The sequence below is a fragment of the Ammospiza nelsoni genome, chromosome Z (assembly GCF_027579445.1).
Source record: "Ammospiza nelsoni isolate bAmmNel1 chromosome Z, bAmmNel1.pri, whole genome shotgun sequence".
Lineage (NCBI taxonomy): Eukaryota > Metazoa > Chordata > Aves > Passeriformes > Passerellidae > Ammospiza > Ammospiza nelsoni.
The window spans coordinates 79351821-79374359 of record NC_080669.1 but is presented as its reverse complement, the minus strand read 5'-3'; the positions used below and the strand labels follow the sequence as shown (position 1 = coordinate 79374359).

General features: G+C 56.3%; 1 protein-coding gene across 4 annotated transcripts; it reads left to right on the top strand.

Moving 5' to 3' along the window:
* Window positions 1–393: 393 nt before the first annotated feature.
* DNAJB5 (DnaJ heat shock protein family (Hsp40) member B5) lies at window positions 394–16104 on the top strand. 4 transcript variants are annotated; one of them, XM_059493033.1, is made up of 4 exons: window positions 394–402; window positions 6956–7200; window positions 9377–9975; window positions 14096–16104. In XM_059493033.1, exons 2-4 carry the CDS (start codon window positions 6990–6992, stop codon window positions 14327–14329), a joined length of 1044 nt encoding a protein of 347 aa, XP_059349016.1. In that variant the 5' UTR covers window positions 394–402; window positions 6956–6989; the 3' UTR covers window positions 14330–16104. The 4 variants fall into 4 exon arrangements, with proteins under 4 accessions (XP_059349016.1, XP_059349014.1, XP_059349013.1 ...); XM_059493031.1 differs by lacking the exon at window positions 394–402 and adding an exon at window positions 2584–2761; XM_059493030.1 differs by lacking the exon at window positions 394–402 and adding an exon at window positions 3454–3943.
* Window positions 16105–22539: the final 6435 nt, after the last annotated feature.

Below are 22539 nucleotides of genomic sequence, written 5' to 3'. Positions count from 1 at the left end.
GCGGGCGGCGGGGGAGGGGGCGCGCCCACGGACGGCCTGAGGCGCGGCTCCTCGGTGACGTAACGCCTTTCCAGAAGATTCCCCCCGGGGATCCCGCCGCTGCGAGCGAGCGCCTGGCCAATCAGAGAGCGCCGAAAGGGCGGTGCTGGCTTGAACTGACCAATGGAAGGCGGCGACTGCGCGGCAAGGGGGGGAGAGACGGGCAGGGGAGCGGCGGGGACCCGCCTTCGCCCCGCCTCCCTTTCAGAGAAGACCAATCAGCGCGGCGCGGTGCGGCGATGGACAGCCCCCCGGGCCAACGGGGGCGTGGCGCGCGCGGGCGGGACTCCCCTGACGTGGCGGCCGGGGGGCGGGGGCGGGGGCGGCCCAGCGAGCGCGCGGCGCCCCGGGACAGCGGGAGCGGTGAGTGCCGGGGGGGCTCCCCCGACCGCCCCCGCACCCCCACAGCGACCCCCGCAGCCCGGCCCGGCCCGGGGCCAGCCCGCCTGCCTGCGGGGTGCCAGGGCGGCACTGCGGGACTGCCAAGGGGTGACAAGTTGTTGCCGAGGGGCAGGGAGGGGTCAGCTCCAGTGCCCCACAGAGCGAAGCGGCTCGCTGTGGGTGGGGGGGATCATGTCACCCCGGTGTCACTGTGGGGTGGGGCCGTGGGGTGACAGGGTGTTGCCGTGGGGCTGGGCGGGGGTCAGTCTCCCTCAGCCCGGGTGACAGGGTGCCCCTGTGGGACCGGCGGGGGGTAACAAAGGGTCACCCTGGGGTGGGGGGCAGTGCCCCTGTCTGGGGTTAGCAGCGTGTCGCTGTGGGGTCAGTCCCCCTGCCCTGGGGGTGACAGGGGTTGCTGTGGGACTCAGCCGTCAGTGTCCTGCGCCGTGCGTGACAAGTTGTTGCCATGAAATTGGGGGGTCATCAGTCCCCCTGGCCTGTGGGGATGGTGGAATGTCACTGTGGGGCTGGGGAGGGTCAGTTCCCCCGCCCCGAGGAGTGGCAGGGTATCACTGCGGGGCTGATTGGCCCCTCTGCCCATGGGGTGACAGCATGTCCCTGTAGGGCTGGGAGGGGGTGCTTGCCCCACTCCACCCATGGGGTGACAGTCTGTCCTGCTCTGGGGGCCAAACCTCTGCTTTATGAAGTGGCAGGGTGTCCCCAGGGCCTGGCAGGATCAGCCTCTGCCCGAAGGGTTGATAGGGTTTGGCAGTGGGTCTGAGAGCTTAGCCCCTTTGCCCCTTCGTGGGTGGGGAGCAGAGGGTAGCCAGCCTGTTCTGCCACCATGGGGTGACACGGAGTCTCTATGGGGCTGAAGGTGGGGGAGGAAGGAGTTGGCATCTCTGGCTCCTGTGGGCTGTCAGGGTTTCTTGGTGGGGCTGTGGGTCAGGGTCAACTGGGTTAACTGCCCTACCTGGTGACCATGTGTCCCTGTGGGCCTGAAGAGTGTGTCAGGAAGGGGTTAATCCCCGTGCCCCCTAACAGAGATAGTGCATCCAAGTGGGGCAGGGAGAGAGAGGGTGACACCCCCTGCCACGGGGCTGCAGTACAGCCCTGTGGAGCTGGAGAGGCTGGTGAGGTTAGGGTTAATCCCTCTCTCCTGTTTCACTTTGGAGGGAATAATGTGCTCTGTTTGAGCTATGTGGTGTGGCCTGGAAGGGGTCAGCAGCCCTCCACCACCGCCCTGGGGGTACCTGTGTATCCCAGTGGGGCTGAACTGGCTGGTGAGAGAGTTGGTAACCTCCCACCCAGGTGACAGTAACACGGTGAGAGGGACCAGCATGGAAGGGGTTAACCCCTGTCCTCAGTCGAGGTGACAGTGTCTCCTGGGAGGGCTGACCAGGAGGAAAGGGTTAACCTGCTTTCCTCTTGAGGCAGACAGTGGGTCCCAGTGGGGCTTGATCATGACAGGGGGTCACCCCTGGACCCTGTGGGTCTGTGCTCTGGGGCACAAAGCATGAGTGAACCCCTGTGTGTGTGACAGCCCCTAAAAAGGATAGCGCCTCTGGGCTCGGGAGGGGGACAAACCCGATCCCCCTGAAGTTCTTAGCCCCACAGTGGGGCTGGGTGGGGGGCATGGGGTGGTGGTCCGTGCACTGGGGGGGTTCAAACCCATCCCCATGCCATTGTGAACATCCTGGTGACTCTGGAATTGGGGTGCCCTACACGGGGAGGCAGCATGGGGGGCTTGACCCTATCTCCACACAGCTGTGAGCAGCCGAGTGTGGCTGCAAAGAGAGGAACCTACTTGGGGAGACACTGTGAGGGGCTTGACCCCATCTCCAGCCAAGAGCCAGCACCAGATAGGTCTGGAAAATGGGGGACCTTGTCGGGGGTGATCTCAGGTGGTACTTGACACCATCCCCACGCAGGAGACAGCACTTGGTGGCTGTGGGGATCTGGGACCCTCTCTGGGGACATTCTGGGCGGGGGTCCTGCTCCGTGCCCATGCAGGAGGCGGCCGCCGGCGGGGCTGGCAGCGGGGGCTGTGCTGGCAGAGGCAGCGAGGGGAGGGTTAACCCCGTCCCCACGCAGGTGCCGGCACCCCAGTGGGGCTGTCGGTGGGGAGGGGGAGGCGGGCGGTGCGTGTGGGGGCTCGGGGAGGGGATGATTCATTGCGGGTAGTCATGACATTGCTGCCTGGTTGCCTGAGACTGCCATCCAGCACGGGCACGGGTGCCTCTGCTTGCCCCGGCGCGACAAGATCCCCAGCAGCTCTCTGACTGAGCCCGGGATACGCTACCATGCCGGCAATCCTGCTCTTCTGGAGCCGCGCCGAGAGGTATGCGCTGCCTCGGCACCCGCGCCGGGCCGGACCCCGCCGGCTCAGAGCCCGGCGGGACTGCAGCCCCTGGGGACACGGCGGGATGGGGCTGTCGCCCGCCCGGCTGCTTCGCTTGCCGCGGGTGGGATGCAGGAGCTGCCCTGGCGGTACCCCCGGTACGGCTGCCTAGTTTCGGTGTAGAGCTTCTGGAGAGGATGCTCTCCGTGGCCTGCGAGTGACGGTGACAGACGAGGGGACGCGGTGGCATTAGCTTTCTTTGGCGTGCCTGAAGGTGACTTCTCAGAAGTAGGTTTTGCGCCGTGGGCTCGGGGGACGCACCGTCCCCTTCCCGCTGCCCTGCCGCCACGGGGAGCCCGGGACGCCGGGCGGGAATGCGGCACTCAAATCCCTTCTGCCGGGGGACCGGTGCCGGCGGCCGGTGCGGGGGACACAGGGACCCCCATGCATCCGAACGGGAAAAGCTGGGGAGGTGCACATTGGTTAACGTGACTTTTTTCCATATCAACGCCGCCCTACTTTTCTCCCTACCCGATTCGCCTGGCGGGTGCTCAGCCCTGGGCGTCAGCAGAGTCGTTTCTGGGGACACCGGGGGGCTCCTGGCTGCGCTCCCTGCGCTCCTTGGAGGGGGCTGCGTGGGGGACGTGACGGTACCAGGCGGCCGGGTGCCTTGTGGCAGCGGAGAAGAGGAATGCTGCAACTGACGGATTAAGCAGAAGTGTCTTAATCTGTCCGTTTAACGAGAAAGCGTCAAGAAACCAATTAAAAGGAAAATCACGGCGCGGCGAGTGACTCCATTGAAGGGTCTCTCCGTGCGCGGCTGGGAAGCACACAAAGGACGGCAGCTCCCCGGCGGCACCGCGTCCACCGGAGGAGCCCTTTCAGAGCCATCCTGGGAGCGAGGTCAGAGCCAACCACGGCTGCCGGGCTGGCGAAGAGCTGCCCTTTGGGTGTGCCGGAGGAGCTGGAGGGGGGGACTCGCCAGCAGAGCATCCCTTGGCGGCGGCGGCATCCCCGGCACGAGCCAGCGCCTTTTGCCCCGCCACCCTCCTCCCGCCCTCCAGTGCCTCCCGGCCGGGCACACAGCACCTGCCGCCGCCTGCGGACAGCCGCGATGTTTAAAATAAAGCTAGAGCCTTTAAAAATGACAGCTTGGACTATGAATGTGTTCGTAAAGTTTCGGTAAGTGGGTTTCCGCCTCTCGACCTTGTGTCCTCGTTAAACCATCAGTGCCTGTCCCTGGCATCCCGCGGTGACCTTGCACCCCGAGATGAGGCAAAAAAAAAATCTTGTGCCGTTGCCAGGGTGGGTTAGTTCCCTTAGATGACTGCCGAGCAGAGGGATTATGTCAAACGATCGCTATTCAGCTGGCGCGCTAGCCCAGCGGTTGCTCGGGCTGATGTCATGTGCGGGGCCGGAACAAAGATTTATTCTTTATTTAATTTTTTTTTTTTTCTTTTGGTGTGGTTGCAAGAGGAGGATGGAGGTTAGGCTGGCTCGGCAGGGCAGGGGAATGCCTGTGGTTTTCACCAAGGCAGGGTGGCCGTGAATTATCTGGGGACATCTGATTTGCAAGGGTGGTACAGGAATGCCTTTGCCTGCCTGAAACCCCCCCCCAACCGCTCCCGAGGGGGTTAAATGGGAAGTCAGGAGAGGATGACTGAGCAGAAGGGGGAGAAGATCGGTGGCAAGGCGCAGCTGATCCCAGAGAGGTGGGAGGGAAGGAGGGAGGCTCTGCGGGGACAGAGTCGTGTTTTACCACAATTGTGCATGTGAGCTGAGCCTCGGGAGTGTGCCTTAACCCACCGGGTCACCCTCCGGCACCTGGTCCTCTCTGGCACGGTAAACGCGGCACCGGGATGCATTTCGGTACAGAAATTCCCTTCCCCATGCCCAGCCAGACGAAGGGGTCCTTGGTCAGGTCAGAGATCCTATCAGGCATCCCCACCCTGGCCAAAGACCTCTCGGTGGGCAAGACCAGAGATCTTGTGGGTAGCGACAGAATTTTGCATTTTTGGGATGTCTTTTCATGGGAAACACTTTGGGGTTTTGGCTGGATGAGGGTGTCCCAGTGGTGCTGTCAGGTTGGGCTCTGTGGGGTCAGAGCCAGACACTGAGATCCCTGGGCAGTGAGAGCTGAAGGTTTGTCTGCTCTGTGTTGCTGGAGCTAGGGTGTGATGGGTTATCTTTAGCGCTGCTTGGTTTGCTCTCGCTGTGGGAGGGTCAGCAACAGGGCGAGACAGGGCCAAATCATCATCCCAGTACCAGCCTCAGGGAGCCCGTGCCCTCCACTGGAGGTTGCTGTGGGGATGTGGGGTATTGGAGTGACCTTTGGTGTGGAGAATGGACAGGATAGCTCTTGGTTCTCCTGCTGGTTGCTCACACCAGGTCTCCTGCAGCTTCCCCAGCACTTAGGGAGGGTAAATGGGGAGGTGGATGTGGGCTGGGGGCAGAGCATCCCCCAGCACCTGTGTGGGCTGGGTGCTGCTGGCATCTCTGCATGCAGGAGCTGGTATAGAAATGTGCTGGCATCCGGGAGCTGCCACAGGAGACGCTGTCAGATGCTCTTTATGCCCCCAGGGACCTCCTCCCACCTCTTCTGTGCTGCCTGAGCTGTTGTACAGTGTTTGCAGATGCCCCCATCTCCCTTCACTGTGTCCTTCAGGGGTGCCTTAGCCCCCCTCCCCATCTGCAGCAAAGCTTCTCCTCCACAGCTGGAGCAAAAAAGAGCAGAAGTTGGTGGTTTGGATGGAGGTGGCCAAATGTGGGGCCAATTTCCAAGCTCCTGTAGGGGGTCATTACCCAGGGCATGGCCCAAGGCAAGTGTTGGATGCTTGATGTGGCTGCCCGATGCTTAGAGCAGCACCCAAGCATGGATCCTTGGGGAGCATGGCCACCCTTGATCGAGCTGTGGTGATTGGAAGATCCCTCTGTGACCTCCAATGGGACCTCATGGACAGAGAGTAAGGGTGGGGAGAACATCTGGTAGCTTGTATGATGGTGAAGGAAAGGGCCAAAACTCACACCCCATTCCATAATCCCTCTGCTGGAGGGGCACAGTGGATTGGGGTGGCTCAGGTGTCTTTGGAGCAAGTATAGGGTGAAACTGGACTGTAGCAGGGAGCAGGATGTGAGCAGTGGGAGTGCAAGGGCAGCACCTGGGAGAAGCAGGGTCAGCACTGAGTGTGAGAGGGGCCAGGCCAGACCCTGCAGTTCGGGGTGTCAAGTGTTTGCTGTCAGATAACCAAAAGTCGAGGAGCAGTGGGAAACATCTGGGGAGAGGCATGGGACCTGTTAGCTTCTGCCTGGAGGAGCAGCCCTGCCGTCCCCCTGGCTGCTCCCTGGGTGGCTGTGGCTCCAGTGGTGACTGGGGGATGAATTACGGCCACCGGGTTTTCCATGCCTTAGTATAGGCATGGGCACAGCCTCAGCCCCCGCGCGATGCAGCAAGTGAGCCCTGAGCTCCTGCCTTACTGCAAGATCCAGCTGGGGAGTGCAAGTCAGGCTAGAAAGTGTTGGGTTTTTTTTTAAAACAGAAAAAGAAAAAAGCCCTCCCACCATCACAAGATGTTTCTGTCTAACGGCTCCGTTCCCTCTCCGCTAAATACAAATTATGGCTCTGACAGCTGGAGGCGCTTATCTCCAGCTGAATGCCAATTGCTTTCAGGAACAAAATGTTTGAAGTTCCTCTAAGGTGAAGGCACAACATGGTCCCTGCCACTGCTTTCAGCCTCCAAAACCTGCTGTCATCACCCTGACTTGGGTCTCAGGTCCCCAGCTGGGAGAGAACCAGGCAAGGGGGTGGACACAGGCCGGCAGCTACATTTGGACATAGCTCAGCCCTCCTGACTCAGCCGGGGGGGATGGACAGGGACGTGGTCCTGGCCTGACGTTAGCAGTGGCGTGGCCCCTATAATAGCACCGTGCCCCGACTTGAGCTCTCTCTCCCTGTCAGCCTCAGAGATGAGTCTGCCCGTCCCGGCCAAGGGGCTCAGCAGGATAAAACCACAGCTGGGATACATTCTGGCACCGGGGCTCTGACCTCTGTTGGGAAGCGTGGACTTGATCCGGCTTTGGTGCTGCTGGCCCGTGGGACACAGGGAGCATCGTCTCCGCAATAAGTGTGTGCCAGTCCCGTCCCCAGCTGCCCCTATGTGATTTTCACCTCACGAAGAGCTGTCTTTCTCCTTTCAGGAATAAGTACTCGGCTCCCAGCAGCGTTGCCATCATGGGGAAGGACTACTACAAGATTTTGGGCATCCAGAGCGGTGCCAACGAAGATGAAATCAAGAAGGCCTATCGGAAAATGGCCCTCAAATATCACCCTGATAAGAATAAAGACCCCAACGCTGAGGAGAAGTTCAAGGAGATTGCGGAGGCTTATGACGTCCTGAGTGACCCCAAGAAACGAGCTGTGTACGACCAGTATGGGGAGGAAGGTAAGGGGATAGGCACTACCCACTGGGAGGCAGGGATGTGGGGTCCAAATCTGTTTTAGAGGTGAGGGAGGGTTTTCACAGAGAGATGTTTCAGTATTTCATGCCTGCTCCTAAAATGGGACTGGTTGCCAAAGAATCAGAGAGAGTGAAGGCTCCACAGGTGGCAGAAATCACCTCTCATCCCACTCTTCCCCAGGCTACTTTTACAGCAATTTGTCAGCTTGCTTCCTGGGGTGGCTGGGCTCCTCCTGCCCTCTGCCCCAGAACGTTGGGTGCCAGCTGAGAAATTGAAGGAGCTCACCTCCTGGGTTGTACCTAAGGTAATTTGTTAGCAGCTCTTTAAATGACCTAAATAACACAGCAGAGACGTACTGCTTCTGCCCACACTCCCCCTGCACTTGGGCACTGGTCCCACTGTCCTCCCTGGTACAGGCTGACCTAGAGGATTCAAAGCTTTTCCCAATTTAAGTAATAGGCCCTTGTTTTGAAACCAAGCGGCTGCTGTTGTCTGGTGGTTGGCATGGAGGAGGAGGAGGAGGAGGAGAGCCGCTCCAAGGCAGGCGGCCTTATTAGTCGATGATGGAAGAGTGCAGCCCCATTCGAGGAGAGTGCCGAATAGCATCTGCATTAATCAGCCCAGGGCCTGGGTGCTTAAAAGAGCAGGAGGTCTGGCAGGAGCAGGCTGCTGGGTGGAAGAGGCAGCTCCTCTCTCGGGCAGGTGCATCCCCTCACAAGCCACCGGCGGGATTAAGCAGCAGTGGGTTAATTGTTGACCCATTAGTTATGTCAGGGCTGTGATGGATGCACAGAGCACAGTGATTTGCTGCCCTGTAAAATGAGAAGAGACTCTCTCAAGTGGGAAACCAGCTTTTCCCGGGAGGCCTCAATGAAATCGGACCCCGCTCAGGCTGGCGTCATGGGATTAAAGGTGAAACCTCCTGGCTGTACAGTCTATTAGGAGTGGGGCTCACTGGAGATTTGGCAAATCCCTGTCGCCTGCAGGCATCTAAAATAAGAGTGAATTAAGGAAGAGGGTAAGAGCTCCCTTGCTGCCCCATCAAGTTAAAGACCAAGTTCCCCCATGTCCCATCTTTGTTTAACCTCTCATGTTCTATGACCTTCCCCACCTGTTTTGTTTCCCTTTTTTTTGGGCAATGAAGGTCAGCATTTTGAGGAGCTTCAGGGTCATACATGCTTTGTGGGCAAGGTGAAGTGGGAAAGCCCCTTCAGCCCAGCCAGAATACTTCAGCACTCAGAAGAGACCCCGAAACTTGTCCTGCTGTGGACAGAGCATGGGGGGTTGGGACAAAGGACTGCCTGTCAGAAATAGTCCTTCACTGTCACTGGTGTGCCCTGAAAATAGTCCCTGAGCTAGGCTTGGCTTAACCCTTCCCAACCCTGCTGATCAAAAATAGCCTTGCAGAGCATGTGTGACCTCTTTGGGGGGCATTTGTCATGTGCCTTGACTCTTTGGGACTTGGGATGAGTTGCTCTCACGTCAGGCTCAGCCTGGGACCTGGCAGTGGAGTTTCCCATGGGAAAGGTTGCTAAATGATTCAAACCTGGAGCTTACCTGGCATTTTATACAGCCAGTGTGCAGGGAGTTGCATGCCCACCTGGAGGTCTGCTCACCTGCACCTGCCTGTAGAGTCACTGAGCGTGGAGAAGATCTCTAAGATCATTTAATGAAGCAGTGCCATGTTCATCACTAAGCCACATCACACACCTTTTGAACACTTCCAAGAATGGTGGCTCTATCACTTCCCTAGGCAGCCTGTTCCTGACCAACTTTTCTGTGAAGCAATTTTTCCTAATATCCAGTCTCAGAGATAAGACAATTAAGGTAGGAAGGAGCCTGCTCATGGGGAACAATGGAGATGGACTGATCAGGATATTTTTTAAATTAAAATTAGATGAATAAGGTGGAGAGAATCAAAGAAGTTTCTTCAGTAGGGATAGAGGGAATGAAACCTGAATGGATTGTGAGTTTGTAGAGTGTAGGAATGAGACTGTGTGAGATGGTGCCTTCACAGTGGTTGGGCTGGAGGTGGTCTGCACACTCAGGAGAGGGTGGAAGGAGGTGGCAGAGGCCATTCTCCCACCTGGGCAGTGCAGTCCCTGCAGAGCATTTTCCCACAGGGAGCGTTCATGTCTCCTCTTCCCCCTTGTCTTCCAGGTCTCAAAACTGGAGGTGGCTCTTCAGGTGGCTCAGGGAACACCTTCCACTACACCTTCCATGGAGACCCCCATGCCACCTTCGCATCCTTCTTCGGAGGCTCCAACCCTTTCGACATCTTCTTCGCCAGCAGCCGCTCCCGGATGTTCAATGGCTTTGACCAGGAAGACATGGATATGGATGATGACGATGACCCTTTCAGTGCCTTTGGCCGGTTCGGCTTCAACGGCATTAATGGGGTTCACCGGCGGCACCAGGAGTCCCTGCACACGCGGAGGAAGGTCCAGGACCCACCTGTCATCCACGAACTCAAGGTGTCCCTGGAAGAGATCTACCACGGATCCACCAAGAGGATGAAGATCACTCGCAGAAGGCTCAACGCTGATGGCCGGACCATGCGGACTGAGGACAAGATCCTAAACATTGTCATCAAACGAGGTTGGAAGGAGGGAACCAAAATCACCTTCCCCAAAGAAGGGGATGCCACTCCAGACAACATCCCTGCAGACATCGTCTTCATCCTCAAGGACAAGCCTCACTCGCACTTCAAGAGGGACGGGACAAACGTGATCTACACGGCAAACATCAGTCTTAAAGAGGTGGGTACAGGTGGTAAATCCCATGGGATGTGGGGTGGCACTGGTTCATGGCCTTTGGGGCCAAGATGGGAGGCAGTCCTTCTCCTGCTCTGGATAGGAAAGACCAGGTAGGTCGCAAGACAAGAGCTGCAGAGGCCAACTTGGTCTTGGCTTTGGAGGTGTTTGACTTCCATGCCAGGGGTGGGACGCTGATGCTGCAGTCCCTGCGGAATACACCTCACTTCTTGAGCCAATTCAGGTGGCTCATTTTATCCATTTCCTCCCTTCTTCATATGTCTTGTTCTTCTGTTTTAGCATAGGATATTCACATGTGGAACAAAGGGCACATCCTCTGTAGGAGTAAGAGAAAACCCCGGTTGGGTGGCATCAGTGTGATTCCTGCTTTTCCTGTAGCTGAGCCTGCTGTGGCTTAGTTACTGCCTAGGGTTGCACCAGGTGCTTCTTCCCATGTGCAGAGAGCAGGGTGACATGGAGGAAAGTAATCTTTTGCCCTCCCTGAGCAGTGCTTTAGCTGTTTTCTTTGATTCTGGCTTTCCTAGATGAGCAACCAAACAAATTAAAAACCCAGGCAATGAGTAAAACTCAACACTTCCAGGCTGCCAGTCCTGGAGGTCACGGCAGGGCTACATGGATGCAACAGATCATCCAGCAATCTGCACGAAGGTGGGAGAGGAAAGGGAAGATTACCTCAGTACAAGATGTGCTGTTCGCCACTGCTGCTGTAAAACTACCTTTTAATAAATCCCAGCTGGCAGCTGCATTTAACGTTGACATTTTTGGCAGCTGCCATTTGCTGTTCCTTTCAGACGGTAGACGCTGTCTGTCTTCTTAATGAGCTGATTTTTTTTTTCCTTCCCAAAGGCAGATTTATGTTCTCAAATGCATTGAATAGAAATAAGCTCAATGGGCCAGACCTGAGGCAGGAAAACATGATCTTGTGAAGTGTGCCAGGAAGTCAGGAGGGCTCTGTGATGGCTCTGCATCCCAGCTCAGGCTGTGACCTGAGTGTACTGGGGGCAAAAAGCACATGGGCAAGGCAGAGCTGGGCACTCCTGAGGCAACCTCAGCTCCACTGATACTGCAGACTCAGGAGTTTCCCTCACAGTGCAAAGTGCAGAGGTTTATTCCTGCAGTAGCTGGTTCTCCTGGATCTCCAGTCCAGAAATACTCGGGAGAGACTGCCTTATTTATGGAGCAGTGCATGCCTTATCTCAGATATTTCCTTCTGATCATTCCTTTTATCTGACCTGGCTGTGCTGATGCCCAGACCATGTTAGCCCAAGTCTGTGCACTGGCCGGGGTGGAGGGACTCCTGCCTGGAGTTGACTTTTTGAGCAGTAACTGGAGAAATGTGCTCGAGAAGTGCACCAGAAGTGTTGGACACCTGTGACCTCCATGAGCAAGGCCTGCATGCTGGCAGTAGATTTGCACAATGTAGACACAAAGCAGAAAATTAATGGTCCAGGCAATTCCTTATCTCTCTCAGCTGGAATTTCTGGTCTCTGACCTCCCCCAGCACAAACCCATCCTCATGGGGCTGCTGGTCTGGCTGACTGTCATCCCCAGCCTGCTGCTTGCCAGGACAGTGTGATACTCTGCTGCGTTTGTCTTCCAGGAAAAGAAGTTCCTTAAGTGCTCTGGAGCACGAGCACATACTGGGAGCTCTCCAATTCTGTATGCTACCACCTCAGTATGTGACAGAGCACAACTTCTCCATCTCCTCAGCCTCTGGCTGTAGCCTTAGGTGTCTTCTTGCACCTTCTGCCTTGAAAGGCTGCCTCTTCTAGCCTGAGTTTTAGTCTCTGCCACTGCCATGAGAGAACATAGTGCCATCAGGAGAGCTGGCAGGTGATGGGTACTGGAGGGCCTTCCCAGCCCTTGAGTCCTGGCCCTGCTGGGTGCTTGGCTGGGGCAGTGCAGGCATTTTGCCACCTGTCTGCTGCAGAATCACAGATGTAGGAGTGCTTTTCCGGGGACTCATTGTCTTCCTTCCTAAAATCAGAGGCGCGTGCTGCAGCGGGGAGCTGTGGGAGGGCGGAGATGCACAGCTCCACCAGCAGCTGCCTGTCTTGGAGGCAGTGCTGCCGGCAGGGCGTCCTGCCCTCCTGGCTGCTGCCTAATGCCTGCCCTGGGCACCATCCCGCTTTCCATCCTTTACCTGGCGTCACCTTCCTCGAAGCATCCGCGCCCCGGCTCATCCCGACTGGGACGCGGCCGGTGCCGACGCCCGCCCCAGCGGCTTCGCCACGAGCGGAGGAGGACCCAGTGTTGACCTAGATAAAGCTCTGCTCGCACAGCACGGTGCTCAAACCCAGGGTGATTTCATCCCCAGGGATAAACCAAGCCTCTTTCTAGGATGCGGGGTAGCTCCCGCGGTTACTGGTGTTACTTCAGCAACTGTTTTCCCAAATGCCAGCAAAGTTGAGCAAGAAGAATGAAAAACAGGGACATACGGCGGAGGAGCGATCGCCTCGGATTCTTGCGTCTTGGCTCTGGGAAGGAAACATTAAGATCCTGTCTGCCTTCGCTGTTACCGCCCGCTTCTGCTCACATCTCTGCCTGCTTTCCCCATCCACGTGTTCCCACAGGGACTTCTTGTCCTCCTTTCTGTTTTGTGGCTGGAGATGTCCTTTCTTGGCACACATGGGTGCTTGCAGCCATGGCACACTGCACTGGGCACCAGCGAGCAGGAGGGCTTTGGCATCCGTGCCTGAATGCACAGCACAAACTCCTTAATGTGGGGAGGTTGTGCTTTGTTTTCCCCTCAACCTGCTGGAGATCAGCCAAGCACCTACTGCTCACACAGAGCTGGTGATGGCATCCTCCTGCAGGCTGAAGACTTCATCCCTGGAGGACACCCTCTCCAGGAGGAGGCCTGTGCAGATGAGCCATGCAAAGGAGATAGGACCTTCTCCCCTGTTCTCCACTCAACAAAGACCCTGAACCAGCTCTGGCACAGATCCCAGTGCAAGCCCTCTGGTTCAAAGCCTTGGTTCTGCTGCAGAAGCCCCATCCATCATCTCAGAGCCAGTGGCCAGCATGAGGTGTTTCTCCTGGTGCCTGTTGCTGCTCTGCCTTTGGAGGCTTTTCCTGGCAGAGGGGGGGAATGCAGAACATTCCCCCACCTACCCCAGAAACAGCAATTGCATCTTTCTCCACTCACCTTGCAGGGTGTTTTGGGAGGGCTGGGACTCCCAGGACCCAGTTCAGAGGGACAGACCTGTGCTGTTCCCCACATGGAAGCTCGAGGCTGTAGCTCAGCAAGCCCCCAGCCCCCACCCCCTTCCAGAAGCATCGTTCCGCAGTCCTCTCGCTCAGCCCTTGCTGAAAGCCTGGAGACGATCCTGCCCACATGTACGACAGAGCTGTCTGAGTTATTTAAGGACACAAGGATTTTCTTGCTGCATTCCTGCATCACGTGGCTTGCCAATGCAGGCCGGTGTGCGGCTGCTGCTGGGGGCTGGGGTGCACAGGGGTGGCACCCCCACACTGGCTCCTGGCTGTGCGAGGGGACAGGAGATGGGAACCAGCCCCTCCAGCCCCCCAGCTGCCAGGGAAGCCCAGTGCCACAGCCACGCCATTGTGCCATGCTGGCGTAGCCCTGTGGGGGCTGTAGGTGACAGGGATGGGACAGGGGACATGGGCTGTTGTGCTATAGATAACCCCGAGCACCGGGCAAAGCTGCCATGCTCCGGAGGGTGACAGCTGATGGGCTGTGGCAGCATCCCATGATCTCCGCTGGATTTTCGGCTGCCTGAGGCTGGCCGACAGGGCTGGAAAGGAGCTAAATTTAGCCTGCGTTGTTGCTGTGGGTGGCTGGGTGCTGGTGGTGCCTTCTGGGCAGCCCAGCAGGTGGGGAGGGGAGTCCTTCCCCCCCATGAGAGTTGGGGCACCCCTCTCCTGCACGGCTCCTGCAGCCCAGTTCATGGTGGTTGGGCCAGGCTGGTGCCAATAGAGAGCTGTGCTTGCACCGGTGAGCATCATCCAATGCTCTTGGGCGGCACCCACAGGAGCAGGGCAGTTCAACTGGGGGAGCAGCCAGTGGGGTACAGGGTGTGGCTGTCAGGATGCTTTGGGGAGTCAGCCCCATCTGATGGCCTGTTCCCTCTTCCTTTCTCAGGCCTTGTGCGGCTGCACTGTGAACATTCCCACCATCGATGGACGGGTGATCCCACTCCCCTGCAACGACATCATCAAGCCAGGGACAGTGAAGAGACTACGTGGGGAGGGGCTGCCCTTCCCCAAGGCCCCCAGCCAGCGAGGAGACTTGATCGTGGAGTTCAAAATCCGCTTCCCGGACAGAATAGCTCCCCAGACGAGACAGATCCTCAAGCAGCACCTCCCATGCTCCTAGAGCCCAGGGACTCTCCTCTAAAGCAGCAATACTCCAAACGCGTGTGCCACAGCACCTGGCCTGCACAGAGCCAAGGTGTCACAGCACTTTTAAATGCAAAAAAAGAGAAAAAAACAACCCCTCACACTACTTTTCTCCCCCAAAAAACCCATCCGACCCACCCCCTATCCATCCTTCTTGGCCGGTTTTTTACTCCAACAACGGGGAGACTCCTGTCTGCCACAGCTCCCCCAACTGCCAAACCTTTTCTTTCTCCCCAGAGATCCATTTTTTCTGCCTCGCAAGAGCGAGAGCCGTGGGCCCTTTGCCTGGGGAGGTGCGTCGTGTCGTGGGTTTTTTATGTCACCTGCTTTTCAGGCCACTCTTCCCACAAGAAGCTGGACTTGCCGGGGTCCGGCGCTGTGTAAATAGGACTCCGCAGGATCTGGCATCCCCGCTGCTGGTTTTTCTCTTCCCCTCTTTGATACTTGCTGCTGTTTGGGGTCCCGGCTGCACCGCGGTGCCGGTCACTCCTGCCTGTGGCCCCCCCAGTAGCTGGACAATCTCTCACCTTGGGGCCACGGTACCAATCCAGCCGTGGTCCGCTCTCCTGTGCCAAGCCTACACCGAGCCTCGGCCGTGCCAAACAACGGAGCACGTGGGGATGGCCCATCCAGCCTCCTGCCCCTGCCCGGGGATGTCCCCAGTGCCCGTGGGCAGCACTTGCCTGCACCTGCTGCCCACAGGGCCCAGCCAGCAGGAGGAGGGGGGAAAGCCCAGGGTGGAGCTTTCTTTTTTCAGATGTGTTGAGTTTGCATTGCTGCTTTTATTTTTTAAATACATATATATAGAGCTCATTAGATAAACTTCGTAAGGGTTTTTCTCTGCCTGTATTGGGGATACTGGCCTGACGCACCCAGGCTTTTTTTGAAAGGGGGATGATTCAGCCACACGAACAGCAAACCCCCAGAGTGGGGTTGTGTGTGCGTGTAGCACTAATCTGGGTGCAAAAGCAGAGCCAAGCGTGAGCAGAGCTGTGGGTTTCACTAGTGTTTCAGGTCAAATTAGGGATTCTAATAAGAAGAGAGAGTCATGTGTATATATTTTTCTACAGGGACAATTCATTCAGGAGGTGTTTCTGGACATCAGGGTGGATCTGGGAGGTGCATGAGGCAGTCTGTTTAGTGGCTCCATTTTCAAATACTGTATTTTTTTAAAACCTTTGGATTTCCATCAGGAGAATTTTTATATTTCCTACCTTTCTCAGCCCACTCTGCCTCATGCCATTTTTTTTCCCAGGAAAGGGCTGGTGTGGAGCTGGAGGCACATTTGACCTGGCTTTGTACAGCTCCTCTTTCACTGCAGCACTGCCAAGAAAACCCCTGCCAAAATATCCCCCTCCCCCTGCCTGGGAATCTTTTTTTTTAATTCCTAAAAAAAAAAAAAATTTTTACTAACTTGAAGCAGGGGGTCCCTTGGGGTGGGGGGGCTGTGTGTGGGGTGTCCCTGGGGCTGGGGGCGCAGCTGTACAGTGTTACCTGTGGGGCGAGACCTGTGAGGCACTGCTGAATCAATCACCTGCTTTGGCCAGCCAGGGGTGACCACTGGTTCCCTCCACTGGTCCCTGTGGAGTTCAATGTGGAGAAATGTGGTGGACAAGGTGAGCGAGAAGACAGGCCAGCACGCAAATGCAAGCTGATTTGTTTTTCTCGGTTTCAACGAGACCTGAATGTTTTATAGTGGGGTTTTTTGTAATTTTCTTTTTTTTCTTTTCTTCTTTTTTTTTTTTTTTTTTTTTTTTTGTAATGTCAGTATTGAGAGAAATAAAGAAGTATTTTGAAAAATACACTTTCTCAGTGTGTGTTGTGATGGGAGGTGCCAGGCTGGGCTCCAGCAGACAGCCGGGAGAGTGTACCAGGGTCACTGCCACCACCACCCTGGCCAGGTGCCCTTGGGGCTGGCAGGGAGAGGAAGAAGAAATCTGTTTGTTTTGGTACTTGTTGCACAGGACCTTCAGGGCCTGATAAGGAGGGGAAGGGAGTGAATACACGACTCCTTGGGTCACAGAATGGCTGCTCCCACCTGCATGGCCTCAGCAGTGCTGACCACATTGCCAAGGATTGGCAGCAGTGCTGGTGAGGGCTCTGTCCCCTCAGGCCTCTGGGATGTGGCTGACATGGGCAGTGGGACAGTCAGTGAAGGGCTGAGAGAGCAGTGCCCATCTCTTCTCAGAAGGGCCTTGGAGGGGCAGGGTGAGAGCCAGAGGCATTACTGGCACCCATGGAAAATCCTGCTGATGCCAGGGAATATTTGCACAGTGCTCCCATCAGGAGCTGTGCACAGGGACAGGAGGTGACAGCAAAACCCATGGGCCTTGTGCCCGTTGCTCAAGTCCAGTGTGTGGCTCAAGAGGGTTTGATTTTGGGTGAGAGCAGCCAATAAATTAAACTGGGTGATGTTAATTGCTACATAGTACTGCATATAGTTTCCATGGCCACTGATATGCCCATCACCATCACAGGGTACCTTGCCTCTCTGAATTTGGGGATGTGAGCCCAGCTCTCCTTTGATTGCCATGTTAAGGAAGGATGAGCTTTGGTGAAACCAGCCAAGCCCTGCACAGAATCAGAGCTGGTTTCTACATGTGACACCACCACACACCATCCTTCCTGCCCTGAAAGACTCTTAGGACAGATAAAGCCCAAGGTCAAGAACTAAACAACTTCAAGGGACTTTTATAGGGGTGGTCCATAGACAGAGGCAATGATGCCATTGCAGAATCAAAGCATGATTTGGGCTGGAAGGGACCTTAAAGCTCACCTCATTCCTGCCCCATGGCATGGGCAGGGACACCTTCCCCTTGACCAGGTTGCTCAAAGCCTCGTCAAACCTGGCCTGGAACACTTTCAGTGATGGGGCATCCACAGATTTTCTGAGCAACCTCTGCCAGTGCTTCCCACCCTGACAGTAAATAATTTCTTCCTGATATCCAATCTAAAACCCCCCACTTTCACTTTAAAGGCGTTACTCCTGGTCCTGTCACTACATGCTTTCATCAAAAACCTCTCCCCATCCTTCTTACAGGCTCTCTTTTAGGCAGTGGAAGGGTTCAAAAGACTGATATCAAAAGACAGTAAGGCCAATGGGGCATTGGGAAGCAGGGGACCTGGCATGGTGAAAGGTATGTAATAAGTGGTGGTTTGATCTGGGATAGAGTTCATTTTCTCCCCAGTAGCTAGTTCAGTGCTGATTTGGATTCAGTTGAGAATAATGCTGATAGCACACTGATGTTCCAGCTGTTGCTCAGCACTGTTTACCCTAACTCAAGCCCTGCTCAGTTTCCCAGGCTCTGGCAGGGAGCAGGTGCACAAGAAAGCAGGAGGGGGCAGGGCCAGGAGAGCTGACCCAAACTGCCCAGAGGGATATTCCATGCCATAGAACACCATGCCCAGTGCATGAACTGTGGGGAGAATGTGAGTGGCTGCATGGCACTTAGTGAAAGCTCACCAGCCCTTTTCAGTGCCAGTGTGGGCCCAGAGGATGAAGTAACAAGAGATCTGAGCAGACCTTGTTAGGCTAGGTTTATTATAAGCATTAGTTTAATAGTTTCTAGTCACAGAGTTGTTCTGCCTACACTCAAGTTCCTGTGTGTGTGCTTGAGGGAGCACCTTGCTTGGTGTGTCCCCTCTGGTGGGTTTGGTCCTCTGTGGGGCCTGGCTGAGCTGCTCTCTGCAGTAGTGGTTTATAGGTGTCTCCACATGCCCCATCTACACCATTCCTGAAAGTTTCCAAGAAGATGCACAGAGCTGGTGCCTAGGAACATGGTTTAGGGTGGACTTGGGAGTGCTGGTTAAATTTTTGGACTTAATGACCTTAGAGGTCTTTTCCAGCCTAAACATTCTGTGATTTGATGATACACATCTTTTAAATACCCCCCGGCATGCACCACGCCATGGCAGCCGGCTTCAATGCTTGACAACACCTTCAATGAAGAAATTTATCCTAATATCCAACTTGAACCTCCACTGGCACGACTTGAGGCCATTTCTCTTGTCCTGTCACTTGCTGTTTGGGAGAAGAGACTGACTACACCTTCCTTTCAGGTCACTGTAGAGAGTGATCAGGTCCCCTCTGAGCCTGTTTTTCTCCAGACTAAACACCCTCAGTTCACTCAGCTGCTCCTCACAGCACTCGTGCTCCAGACCCTTCTCCAGCTCCACTGCCCTTCTCTGGACTCGCTCCAGCACCTCAGTGTCTCTCCTGCAGTGAAGGGCTCAAAACTGGACATGGCATTTGAGGTGTGGCCTCACCAGCGCCCGGCACAGAGGGGCAGTCACTGCCCTGCTCCTGCTGCCCACACCATTGCTGATACTTTCAGGATGTCCTTGGCCTCCTTGGCCCCCTGGGCACCCCCAGCTCATGTTCAGCCACTGCTGACCAGCACCCCCAGGGCCTTTCCCACTCAGCAGCTTTCCAGCCACTGTCCCAGCTGGAGCTGCAGGGGCTGCTGTGACCCAGGGACAGGAGCCAGCACTTGGCCTGGTTGAACCTCACACAACTGGCCCTGGCCCGTGGATCCATTGGTACAGCAGAATCTCCATTTGTGAGACAAATCTGATACAAGCACTCAGCACTGTCATTCCCTCTGTATTTCGGGAGCCATCTGTTGGGAAATGTTCATAACTGCACCTTTGGCCTTTTTCCTTGGAGAGCCAAACTACGGCAGAAACATTTTATTACATCTGCCTTCTTCCACAGAACCGGTCATAAAAAGGTTTGGGTTGGGAGGGTATTAAAGCTCACCTCATTCCAAATCCCCTGCCAGGGACTGGGACATCTTTCACTAGACCAGGTTGCTCAAAGTCCCATTCAGCCTGGCCGTGAACATTCCTAGGGATGAGGCAGCCACATCTGTAATTCCTTCCTGTCTTCCATCTTTGGAAGCCCTCCATTCCCCAGGGCCGGTAACTGTAGGCATCCTTTGCGGGAAGAGGGAGGAGATTTGGGTACCTGGTGGTTCTACCTGAGACAACATGGAGCGGACACAAGAATGTGGGAAGGAAAACCTACCTTGACCATAGAGAGACAGGAATGGGAATTGCAAAGGAAAACAATCACACATGAGGGTTCTTTCAGAGTATTTGCTGCCCAGTCTCCAGTGGGTAGTTCCCCAGGCATGGTCAGAGGGTATAATATTCCTGATCCTATGGCAAGCATGAAGCTGTGTCAGGGGATATTTAGGTTGAAAAGGTTTTTCACCCAGAGGGGTTGAAGGGCTCTGGAACAGCTCCCCAGGAAAGTGGTTACAGCATGAAGCCTGACAGAGTGCAAGAAGTGTTTGGACAATGCTCCAGGCCCGTGGTGTGTCCCTAGGGGTGTCCTGTGCAGGGCCAGGAGCTGGACTCAGTGATGGGTCAGGATGGGTCCATTCCAGCTCAGGGTATTCTGTGATTCCATTTCTACAAGAAGTGGCAAATCCAATGACCAGGACTAGAAGGGCCCTGCCTCTATCCTCTATCCCACACTGTGCACCCTAAAGTCATGGAGCTACACAGGGCAGAAAACATCCATATTTCAGGAGGGACAAAGGAGATTTTGATGTCCTTTGCTCTGCCATGGAGCAGGTGCACAAACTGCTGGCTGGGGGCATGGCCAGGAGAGCTGACCCAGACTGGCAAAGGGATATTCCATGCCATGGAACGCCATGCCCAGTGTACCAGCCAGGGGGCCGAGGCAGGTGGGGTGTGAATGAGCAGCTGAGTGGGACTGATTTGCCAGCTGGGTTCAAACGTCCACAGGTGGAGAAGTCCCTGGAGTGGGAACATCCATAGGGGTAGGAAATGTCAGTGAGGAGGGCACAGCCATAGGGCAGGGGATGCCCATGGAAGAGGGGCAAGGATAGCCATGGGCACACATGGCTGGGGGGCTCAGGGGGAAGGGATGTCCCGGGGGTCAGTGCTGCCAATGGAGCAGGGATGCCCATAGCACATCCATGCCTGCCTGGAGCAGGATGGGGACCTGCTGAGAGCAGTCATTTGTGACTCCCTGGTGATTGGAGCACCTGCTGGGCCCAGAGGGCTTTGGGGTGGTGCAGCAGGGTGCCAATCACTTGGATCAGGGACCAGCCTCTAACACCAACACCGTGGCCTGAGACAGGTCTCCCACCCTGCATCAAGCATGGCTGGACTGTGGCTCCCATCAAGTCCAGTGGTCCTGATGGGGCCTGGCTTTAGGGGCTGTAGGAGGTGAAAGGGCTCTGGGGACAGATGGAACCCAGGGGGGCACAGGGAGGTGCTGATCATGTCAGCAAAGGAAGGGGATGCCCTCAGCTTCCCCCTCATTAATCCCACACCGTGCAGGGCACACCTGAGCCAACAGCATCTTCTCTCCAGCACCTTTGGGAGCTGCCCAGTCCCCCCAGCAAGGATCTGGGCAGGGGAGGAGGTGCTACAGAAAGGCTCTGGCCCTGTCAGTGACTGACCAGGGTCTCTGCTGGAGAGGCCTGAAAGGGGCAGGGCTGGGGCCAAACCCAGTTGATACCAACAGCTCACCTGGGGCTGCTGAGGTTCACAGCGAGGGGGCTGTGAGTGCTGGTCTGGGGCACACCCTCAGCCCTCCCACCAGGTCCACACAGCCTCAGAGCAAGGGTCGATGCTCTTGGAAATCCTGTGGGTGCTGTCCCCTCACTGGGAGCTGTGTACCACAGATGGCAGGGAAGAAAGGAGAAGCTTTTCCAGTCCCTCTGCTGGATTCAATTAGCATTTGCAATTTGGAGAGGCGGTGGGGAAGATTTGGGCTGCCAGGAGCTGGGCCACACACACCCCGCCATGCCATGCCCTCCTTGCCCCAGTCTCCACAGCAGACAAAGATGCCAGGATGGATCTGTCCCTCGATTTGCTGGATGGTGATATTCTCCCGCTGGGAGAGAGGAAGAAGCCCCTGTCCAAGCTGTGGAAGGCTTTGAGGAGTCCTGGAGAGCTCCTTAGCACCTGGCTCTAGTTCCCTGTGGCCAAAGCAAAGCTGGTATCTGTCCCTGCAGAGCTCAGGGAGGAGAATCAACCCTAGAGCAGAAAGGTGATGTTTAACCCACAAATGGGATGGAGCGAGGCAGGGGGAGCACCAGAGCTCCCAGCCTCACCCCTGCTGCCACGAGTGTCCCCCCGGCGCCGGCAGGAGCGATTTGCCAGCAGAGGTGGTGTGAACACAGGGACAGCGGGGGCCGGCACCGCCTCCTCCCCGCAGGGGCTGCGCCATTCACACGCAGCGCTCCCTTATCTCACTGCGCTTATCGCACAAGCCCCTTCCCACCACGCCCAGTCCCGTCCCTCTGCCATTAAATCCTGTCCTCTTAAATACAGACGGCTTGAGGGAGCCCTTCAAGATGTGCCAGGCTCTGGGACAGAACCCCACAGCCCAGCCCCACAGCTCCTGCCCTCTCCCTCGTGGCTCGGCCCAGAGGCCCAGGGAAACATTCTGCCACACAAACGGCGTTTTACCCTCCTTGCAGAAACCCTCCGTTCCTGCAGTCCTTACGAGCAGCTCGGTGCATTCCACAGCCACTGCCCCCCTCGGGCTGAGGGCTCAGCCATACCCAGCCTCTTGTCCTGCTCCTGCCCCCTAGGACCCACGGCTTCCCTGACATAAAACAACCAAGTACAGCAGTAGTAGCACCTTTTTCAGTACACAGAAGGGAAAATAAAGGAAGTGGAAAGGCAGGGAGGTAGAACAGGTGAAAAGGAAGAAAAACCATGATCAGAACCCAACTACTGTATCTGACACAAGGCCAGCTTTCCAACAGAGATCCAAGACAAGCATCAAAAACTGGGACACATGGAATGTGTTGAAGGTCCTCTCTCCCCAGCCACAGTGGTGTCACTGTGCCACAACCCGAGACACCCCAAATGCCCCTCCTGCCTGGGTGAGACAGGGATTCTTGGAGAGATCCTTTGCTGCAGAGCCACAGCAGCAAGAGACCTGAGAGCTCACGGCCAGCCTCGGAAGAGCAATAGCAGGTACCTGCTGCCAGGCTTTTTCCTGCCAGGGCAGAGACACTGCCAAACCCATTTCTTCCATTAACAGAGCTAAGAGGTGTTAAGCATGAAGAGCAGCCCTGTCCACAGCAGGGGAACATTCACACAGATGGGCTCCACTGGAGCACAGAGAGCTCACACAGCACCAGACACGGGTTTAGACAGAGCCAGCACCACACAAAGGAACTGCTACGACCTTGC